The 9591-nt window shown below is 48.4% G+C and overlaps 1 protein-coding gene across 1 annotated transcript; it reads right to left on the bottom strand.

Annotated features, from left to right (window-relative positions):
• Positions 1-256: 256 nt before the first annotated feature.
• On the bottom strand, positions 257-8852 carry FAM98C (family with sequence similarity 98 member C). The gene is made up of 8 exons (XM_072980360.2): positions 8705-8852; positions 7909-8045; positions 6311-6445; positions 4871-5055; positions 3316-3399; positions 2823-2939; positions 2515-2682; positions 257-1312 (listed from the first exon to the last, which is right to left on the bottom strand). Exons 1-8 carry the CDS (start codon positions 8812-8814, stop codon positions 1169-1171), a joined length of 1080 nt encoding a protein of 359 aa, XP_072836461.2. The 5' UTR covers positions 8815-8852; the 3' UTR covers positions 257-1168.
• Positions 8853-9591: the final 739 nt, after the last annotated feature.

The raw sequence follows: 9591 nt of genomic DNA, 5'->3' as shown, positions 1-9591 counted from the left end.
CTTCCTCTAGTGGCCAGTTTTGGTAACCCTCTTTAGAAATATAGACACATTTCTAGAATTTTTCTTTTAATATTTGTCATGTTTTCAGACTGTAGATAAGTGAATCTGTGGATACTGATGATGTGGATAAGGGAGTCTCTCCCGTATTGCTAATTTTTAAAAACATTTTCCATTTTTCTGCAATGCACAGAGCAACAACACAAATGGGCTGGCATGGAAGAATGAAAAAAACAGTGGAAAAATAAGTTTACAGGAATTCTTTGAATTACAAATTTAATACCAGAGTTGTATCTGGACTAAACTGCACCCAGGTATGTAATCTGGATTATGTTCATCTGCCTGCATTGAATTGATAGACAGGATGGGATAGGATCAAAACTCTGCATCTAAGTTATTTTCCTTTCCAGCAACTGACAGCTAAATAGTGTTCAACAAGTCTTCACACAGCTTACCATTTTTAACATTTTCGTCTCCTTAAAACAAGAGAGGACATCCCACACTCACATGCATCAGTGAAAGCCAATCATAGGGAGGACAAGGAGCCCAATGGCAGTCCTCTCTGGCCACCTTAATTTTCTGCAGCCCAGGAATTTTGACCTCTTTTAGACTCCAAGTCATCTTGTGCAAACAATCCACAGATCCCGCACACCCTATTTAGAGCATAAGGGTAACGGCGTGCACATTCCCTTGCTCCAGCAGGATCATGCCTACTGGAGCAGGGTGGGGAAGATTCTCGTGCGACTGAGTAATGTAACAGAATACTGGATATCGTTTAAAAAAAAAAGCTTCAATGGTTCTCCTTCCTTCCCGGAAAGCAACTCAAAAGAACAATCCAGTAGCACTAAATTATGGATTCGGAGACACAAACATCTGGTCCTCGGAGCCAGCTTTTTAAAAGGGAAGGCATCTACGCAAACATGCGCCTATCAAAAGCAGCGCCCTGCCCTCTCCACTCCAAGTCGGATATAACTGCACACTTGTTTTAAACCTCTTTTACCTCCACCCTGCGGAAGGGGACCCCGAGAGCCACCCTGTGCGAAGCCTGAGCCTAGCTCGCTAGGAGCCACTCGCTCAGTGAGAAGCGAACTCAGAAATCTGCGGATCCTCTCTCCGGAGTTCACCTCCCCGAGGTCTGCGGCCTGAGCTGAATGAGGCCGGGATCTCCCCGTCATTTCTTCTTCTTCTTCCCCCGCTTGCCCCAGCGCTGGCTGCTGCTTCCCCCACCTGAGCGCCTTTTTTCCCACGTCGGCATGGGAGGTTCTATCTCGTTCGGACGGCCACCCCGGTCTGGGACGTCACCTGCGAGCAGCACCTGTTGAGAAGACGGACGGCTTTATCCGAAAGTATTAACCATTCTTAAAAATTCTCAGCTTTTGCCGAGTCCCACCATTGTGTCCATTGCCCGGCATCTCTAAATATGCCAGTTTGCTTCATTCCACCATGGTCTGTATAGTTCATAGCTGCCTGTTCTTCATTTCTCGCATGTCACGATGCCCTCCATTTTCACGGTGACGACGACGACATAGGATACTATCTTCGTTCCACCAGCTGGTTTCTCTTCTCATACATATTGCAGAATCTCAACCTTCGGTGCCTGCTTTAAATCCACTGCTCCAGATTTTACTTCTGGGCCTTTTGTGACTGCGCTGGTAACTCTGGAGAAGTATGGCCAGCTGCCTATGCTGCGTCACTCATCACAGGTGTCCCAGGAGTAGATATCATGGAGGAAGTGCTCACACAGCCAGGGGTATTTCCAACTAACCCAAAGCATGGCCCCTCCTTTGTGTAGGCTTCTCTGCACCTTTGCTATCTGGGAGAGGGGGAATCCCTCTTAAGCACCAGCCCCATTTGTGTACCTTAAAAAGCCTGCTGCCACCATGGCCTGTGTTTCAGCCTCCTGATCCGTTTTCAGGGGAAGAGGGTAGAGTTTTTAAGAAGCTGCTTCTAGTTACTTCTAATTTTGAAAAAAAAAAGGCCACCCCCTCAAAAAAAGTATGGTAGGCTTGAAAATGCATCCACACTGCTTCTTTGTCCCCCAAAATGCATAAGGAGATTTTTAAAAAGTCACAGAATTTAGGTGTGTGTTATTGTGCAGACCCAGTGATTCCAGGCGAGGTGTGGCCTTCTGGAAGTTGTCTCCCCAGCCAACTTGTGAAGGCACCAGCTGCTGAAGGGGATGAAAGAAGTGCCAACTGCTCTCTTTTCCCTTGGCCATGACCAGCAGTAGGCCTCCTTCACTCCCAAGAGATAATGGTAACGTTCTCTGAATGGAGGTCTTGGAACAGCGTCTAGTGTGGCTGAAAAGGCCAATTTGCGAGTGACCATCCCTTCCACACTGAAGACAAAGACAATCTGTCCCGTCCAGCTCCCTGATTTGGCTGGTTCCGGGACTGCCTCTCAGCCTTGGCCTGCTGGACAAGGGTCTCTTCAAATTGGGAGAGGCCATGACCAACGCTCACATATTTCCTAATCTGGTGCAAAAACAGGACCTAAGAAAAACTCTCTGGCCCCTACCTTGTTGATGGCACAACTGGTCTTGTCCCGGGAGGCGCCGCTGCTGGTCTTGACGATGCGTGAGAAGTCCTCTCTAGCTGCCAACAGATGAGCCAGGGTGACCGGGGACTGGCCTGGCAGAGACTGCCGGAAGCGTTTGAAGACCTCTGCCATGGCTGCCCTGCGCTCCTGGCAGGGAAGGGAAGGACGGGCACTAAACAAGGCAGCTACCGCAGATGAGAGATGCCCCCACCCTGGCATCGTGCCTTCCCCGAGGGAAATAACTTCACACAGTAAGCAGGCCAGCCCTGCCTCCTCCCCTTTCTCACCTCTGCCCTCTCGGACCAATGGAAGGAAGCAATGGTGACATCCAGACGGGTGATCATCATACGTTCGCGACATCGATACTCTGTCTGGAGGGTTTCATGGATTTCCCCCAAGGTTGCCTGGTGGGAGAAGACAAGGAGGAGTGGAAGACACAAGAATCCAATATTATAGAGGAAAACAAAATAAAATTCAAAAGTAAAAAATAAAAAATAAAAAAGACAAAAACGTAGTGGCACCTTAAGGACTAACTTATATATATATTTTATTCTGAGCTTTCATGGATAAGTCCACTTCATCGGACAAAGTGATGTCTATTCATTCATCACAAGCACACCTTCCTGTGAACACCTTGGGGGAAAACGAGCTATCCTAAAGTAGGAGGCACGAGCTATGACCAACGTTTACACCAACATGCTTGTAAGAAACCTTGTGTGTTTGACTACAGCTCCCAGAATCCCGCAGGTCAAACACTCCCTATTTCTGGCTGTTACTCACCCATTCTTCAGAACTCAGATGGACCTTTAGGAGGGGCGCCATCTGCTGGTGCTCAGGAGGCAGAGTGGAAAGGACCTCCAAAATCTAAGGAGAAGACCATAAAGTTTTGAACTCTTTGGGAAAGAGAAAAAGAAATACAATTGACACTGGAGTGGGGCCAAAGCTGCACAAGGGGGTGGGGTGGGGGCGAGATGATACCATGAAGTACTAGTCCCCCCCCTCCCTCTATTCAGCACGAGTTTGGCCTCATCTCGAATTCTGGACACCGCCCTTCAAGAAGGATGCTGACCAACTGGAGCAAAGTTCAAAGGAAGGGCCACCGGGAGGATCAGGAGGTTGGAAAGCAAGCCCTATAAGGAGGAAAGATGGAAAGAACTGGGCACGTTGAGCCGTGAGAAAAGAAGACTGAAAGGAGATAAATGATAGCACTTTTCAAAGACTTGGAAGGCTGTCCTACAGAGGAAGGGCAGGATCTGTTCTCAGTCATCCCTGAGTGCAGGACACATAATAATGGGCTCAAGTGACAGGAAGCCAGATTTCAGCTGAATATCAGGAAAAAATGTCTTAACCGTTACAGAAGTACAACAATGGAATTGATGACCTCAGGAGGCGGTGAGCGCTCCAAGACTGGAGGCCTTCAAAAGAAATTCAAGACAACCACATGGCAGATATCCTTTGATTTGGATTCCTGCCTTGATAAGGGGTTGGGCTCAATGACCTTACAGGCACCTCTCAACCTCACTATTCTATGATTCTCTGCAACCGAGGCACTACCCAACCCTTGGGAAAAATGTATTTTTCAAAACTGAACACTTAACAGGATAAGTGGACCCAACCCTTGAAATAATCAAAGTCAAACTTGCAGATGTTGAAATAATCAAAGACAAACTCGCCAGGAATCTTTCCAGCAGCGGAAAGTGACAGATAATCTCTCCTCTTTATCACAACAATAGACCCACAACAAAAACACACTGATCACCATAATCATCCATCTCCTGAAAAGGACAAAAGCTGATCCCACAGCTATAAATACTCAACTCTCAAACAAACTGCACCAGAGCACAGAGTGCTACTCCTGTCCTCTGGAGATGCCAGCCACAGAGACCGGCGAAACGTTAGGAAGAACAACCTTCAGAACACAGCCAAAGATCCTGAAAAACCCACAACAACCACTTTCCAGCAACCTTATTAATAACATCACACCTTCTTGAACCTAATGTTCTCCAGAGGTGCTGAATTGGAATTCTCATAAGCTATCAGCCCTACTAATCTATATTATCCCCATAACATTGATGGTCCCACTCTTGCTAAAAATCCAAATTATTTGCTAGCAGGCAGCCAGTTGATAGCAAAGACAAAATCTGAACTCGGTGGTGGCTTCTGCTCTTAGCCCCTGTCCCGTTCCCAGGTCAAGAAGGCTTTGCTAACCCCATTCCTCTCCATTTTCCAACACCTTCCAGCATCATAAAGCCACACTCTAATGGTCCAAAGAGACTACCAGGATCTTTAGCCACCTTATGCAAGTCAAGGAAGGTATCCATTCATTCATACCCACCTTACATTCTATATCTCCCAATAGCTGATGAACAGAATAGCCTGGATCTGGTTCTGGCATTCCCAGAGCCTGGCAGATCAGTTGCAGCTCACGCACAGCTTCTCCGGATCTGTCTCGCTGCTCTGGCGAAGGGGGCTTTTTCCGAGCCTGGAGCCGGGCAGCCAGGAGCTCTGAGCTCAAGAAGTCTGGGAGTCAGGGGGACAGAAATAAAGAATTATGGGTTCATTTAAAAAAAAAAATCCACGCTTAAATCTGCATTTGTTTGAAATGTATAAGTGCTCCCAGAGTGACCAATGTTTGAAGGATCAACATCCATTTTTAATAGCCACCAATGCAAGGTAAGAATCAGATAAGGCTCTATCAGTAAACAAGCAGGAAGAACAAATAAGAACTCCTGTTATTACTGAGCTGCTGAAAGGACAACAATATAGACACCAGGTGAACATTCCAGGGGAGAGACAGGCGCCCAGAACATACCTGGATTATGGCTTCATGGATCTGGTAGAAGAGGCAAGGGAGACAGTGTAGGTGGCTTTTCCTGGGCCAACCAACCAGCAGGAAGGGGTGTCTTGTATGTAAGGATCCAAGGCTTGGCATGTTTGGATATCTTTTTAAAAAAATTCTAACCCCCAGTACAAATAAACATGAACTATTTTTCTGGATGAAGCTCATCTAATTCCCTCCTATTGGTCTGGGCCACCTCCCAAGCAGTCTACTGGATAGCTCAGGGGTTCAAGTCTCTGGCTGTGGAGCCAGAGGTTGGGAGTTGGATTCCCCCCTGTGGCTCCTTGACAGGGGCCGGACTCCATGATCCACTGGGTCCCGAGTCCACTGGGTCCCTTCCAGCTCTGAAGTTTTACGATAATGATGATTAGGGGGAGGATTTCTATGACATGTCATTTTCCCCCCCTGAAGCTTAGGTTTGCACTTATAAGTGGACAGGTTTATGAGCCATCTGGTGAGATAGGCCAGATTACTCATTATAATGTTTAAATTTGCTTGTGGGTTCAAGTACAGATTGGGAAGGTGTGAAATGCCACAGAAATCTTCCCCATAATAATAACTATTATTATTATTATCCCCTTATCTTCCACAAATGCAGTACTTGGGCACACATTCTCTTACAGGAACACACAGGGCTGTTTGCTACCAGGAGTTCCCTGTTCTTTAAGAACAGACCTGCTCTCTACAACTCATCAGAGCCACAACACAATGTCTACCTGCAATGTTTACCTCAATGGTAAAACAACGTACGCAGATCCCTCCTAGAATGAATTCCCGTTCTCTGTTCCCTTCTGCAGTCAGCAAGCACCCATCATTCTCACCAGTTCGACCACTCTAATCACTAAATCTCTTGGTGATCACGAGCGATTGACTCATTGTTCTGGATCCCAATGGCATGGAGTTAAACAGAAGGGACCGACTTCAGTCTGAACTTACACAGCAGCTGGAGGCAGCTCTCGGGGGTGCTGAGTCTTGCCGTTACATCTCCCGTCGTTAGTGAGGGATATGGACAGCACAGCTCAGCAAGAAGGCCACTCACCTCGATCTGGAACATCTCAGCATCTTCGGGACCTAAAATAAGCAATGGCTTGTGATGATCCTTATAGGTCAGAACCATTTTTTTAAAAAGGAGGAATGATATGAAAGTCAGTTAGATTAAGAGAGAAAACACAGACAAGTGGGTTCGCTCTCCTCCCTTTCAGAAGTTCTCCAAATGGTCAAGCAAGACACACACTCGTATAACATAAGCTCCTTAAATCTAGTGCCTAATGCAGAATAACACAGACCTGACTTACTACCCAAAAGGCACCTGATCCCATTTGGTTTTGAAACTAAGCAGGCCCAAACCTATTTAGTATTTGGACGAGACACTAACAGAGATCTCGCAATGGTTCCCAACCTTGGCTAACTCAGGTGTACAGTACTTGGGCTGCAACTCCCAGAAATCTCAGCCAACACACCTATTAGTGAAGGCATCTGGGAGTTGCAGAACATCTGGGTTACCAGCAACATGAAGCAAAAATTATCCCTGAACCCATGCAGAACTGCTACTGGTAGTCTGAGCGGCCAAGACTGTGTTAGATTTATCAGTGGTCCGACTATGCATTTCGCAATTTCTTCTGTTCCTAACGGGACTTCGCCCTTTTCTACACAACAGCCTTTCAGGTATTTACAGCCGCACTGAATCAGCCTCTCCTTCCCTGCTTCCTCCAATGGGCACGGAGGTGTTTGCTTACGCTAGCGCAACGTACACAGACACACCCGATCCCCAAAGACACATGGCATCTGTATGGTTCCTCTTCAGAGCTTACCTGCCACCTGTCCAAACCGAAGTCCTGAAAGGGTGCTCCTCATGGTTCCTACCTCACTTCCTACCTGAGGAAGCTCTCCACTGTGAACGTGAATGTCCGAGTTTATTAAAGGAGGCTTCCACAGTCCCTCTCCCAGACCCTTACTCTTCTTGTTTGCTTTAAAGCACAGAAAAGCTTTGCTTTTCTCACCGAACTTGGTGTCACTCGACTCTGTCACAGGTGCACCTGCTTGCTCCACTTTGAAGCGAGGCTGTGGTATATCGGCCGACCACAAATACCCTGTCTATCTAATTTCCTACTGAAATGTAACCGCATAACAGCTTGCGGACAAGTTACAGTACCCAAAGAGGGGGAACTGACTGCATACTTAGAGAACATACGCCCCTTGGCTGTTCTACCCTATAGAATGCATACTGAATAACCCCCTTGACCTACTTGTCAGCCAATGGGGATTTTTCTGTATCTTTATTTCCTTGTGGTCAGAAGGCATAAAAGCTCTTTGTACTTTTAGGTCAATGTCCCTCGTGTTTGGGGGAGTTGAGTGGCCACTCGAAATAAGCAGCGCTTGTTCTCTCTCTCTCTCGTCTGTGTAGGGTCAAATCTCACCTGCCTGACTGTATCAGAGTGTTTTAACACTCCCAGATTTCTTATATTCGGCTCTCACCACAATACCTGTTTCTCTTTTTACACCACCACCACCCTAACCCAAATCCTGCTGCCTACCTTGAGTTGGGTTCACGTCCTCTTCAAGAGGGCAAAGGGCTCGGAGCTCTGACACGAGCCACGAGCACAGCCCCGTGAACTGGGGGCTGGAGATGCCCTCCTCAGCCACTTGGGCAAAGGCCTCCACAGACAGGCACCTGGCAGAAAAAAAAAACAAGCAAGGTAACAGGTGACCATCGGAGGTTCCACAACGCACCTCGTTGCCTTATTTGATTTATCACGCTGGATTTCATCAAAGCCACACCCTAGGGTGGAACCCCTGTATCTGCAAGGGATTGGTCCCAAGCCCCCCCTGGGCCCGCAGATGCTGAAACATGTGGATGATAGCAAATGCTATACATAGCGTGTTCTTTGGCTCCCTCTAGGGGATCCATTCTGGCAACTTCCTTTCTAAAAATATATATTCTTAGGATTCTTCTTTCAATACTGTACTTTTAAGGTTTTCAGGCCGTGGATAAGTGAACCAGCGGATACCGATTCCGCAGATACGGGGGCCCTACTGGATCTAGCAGCCCATTCTATTCCGTGGTCTCATCTCTGGAGGCATGTTTTCAAGGCACAGAGTCCTTCCAAATAGGTGAAACCTGGGACTACAGCTCCCCGCCGGCAGGGGCTTCTGGGACTTGTAGTCCAACCTACCTAATAGCCCCCCTCCCCTTCCTATGCAAGGTAGGGTAAGCTACTTCTGGGTCTACAACTCCCAGGACTCCCTTCTCCCCGGCAGCCTGGCCACGGCCCTCGCTACATGAAAGGTAGTTAAAGAAAAGTAACTTTTCCAAGGGCCTCTCCCGCTTACCGCTCTGCTCCCGTTCCTTCCATCCCTTCCGCTCGCCTGCAGCGCAACAGCCCCTCACTTCCTGGTGGCACCCGCGCCTGCGCGCCTCTGGACCTCACGGCCGCTCCCATTGGCTCGCGCAAGGACCGCCTCCACACGGAGGAAGGGCTTTCTCATTCGCCGAACCTCAAAGCCAATGAAATTCTTTCCTCCCTCCCGAAGAAAGAGAAAAGATTTCCACCCACAGCTTCCTTCCCCGAGCTCGGCTTATTGGCTCTCTTTCATTGGCTTTCCTTCTGTCACGTGACCCCCTCGAGGCCGGGCTTCGTCTCGCGGCGTTCTTGATTGGCTAAGAAAAGTGGGGGGGGAATACACCCTCTCGTAGCAACCGAGAGCGTGCCCCGCCCCAGCCCCTTCCTCGGCCAATTAAAAGTTTTCCGTCTGTATAAAAAAAAGCCTCTTCAGCCAATTAAAGGCCACGGTGCCGCAAACCCCTCCCTTTTCGCTATGGTAACCGTCCAGGCAGCGGTGGAGATCAACAAGCCCACCAGCCGCCCAATCAGAGCCTCGCCGGCAGAGCTTGGCTGGCAAGCGGGGGCGGCCCTTGGCGGGAGCTCCCTGGCGCTCCTTGGGTGCAAGGGACGAGCCGCTCTCGCAAGGGAGTCTGGGCTGAGGGCTCCTGAGCACGGGCAGAGTGCAAATCCCCCCCGAGTTCAAAGTCTTCATACAAACCAGGATGCCAAGGGTAAAATGCTCCTGAGCATGGGCAGAGTGCAAATCCCCTCATCATCAGTTCAGTCTTCATCCAAACCAGGATGCCAAGGGTAAAATGTTCCTGAGCATGGGCAGAGTGCAAATCCCCTCATCAGTTCAAAGTCTTCATCCAAACCAGGATGCCAAGGGTAAAA

The sequence above is a fragment of the Pogona vitticeps genome, chromosome 9 (assembly GCF_051106095.1).
Source record: "Pogona vitticeps strain Pit_001003342236 chromosome 9, PviZW2.1, whole genome shotgun sequence".
Taxonomy (NCBI): Eukaryota; Metazoa; Chordata; class Lepidosauria; order Squamata; family Agamidae; genus Pogona; species Pogona vitticeps.
The sequence above is the reverse complement of the archived record's forward strand: the minus strand, read 5'-3'. Positions and strand labels throughout refer to the sequence as shown.

What these genes read in the sequence shown, in the direction of transcription:
- FAM98C (XM_072980360.2), bottom strand. Translation starts at nt 8,814, where the DNA reads ATGGGAGCGGCCGTGAGGTCCAGAGGCGCGCAGGCGCGGGTGCCACCA. An exon ending in ATCTGAGTTCTGAAGAATGG is followed by an intron (nt 2,940 to 3,315) that starts GTGAGTAACAGC and finishes TTCTCCCACCAG; the next exon opens with GCAACCTTGGGGGAAATCCA. An exon ending in ATTGGTCCGAGAGGGCAGAG is followed by an intron (nt 2,683 to 2,822) that starts GTGAGAAAGGGG and finishes CTTCCCTGCCAG; the next exon opens with GAGCGCAGGGCAGCCATGGC.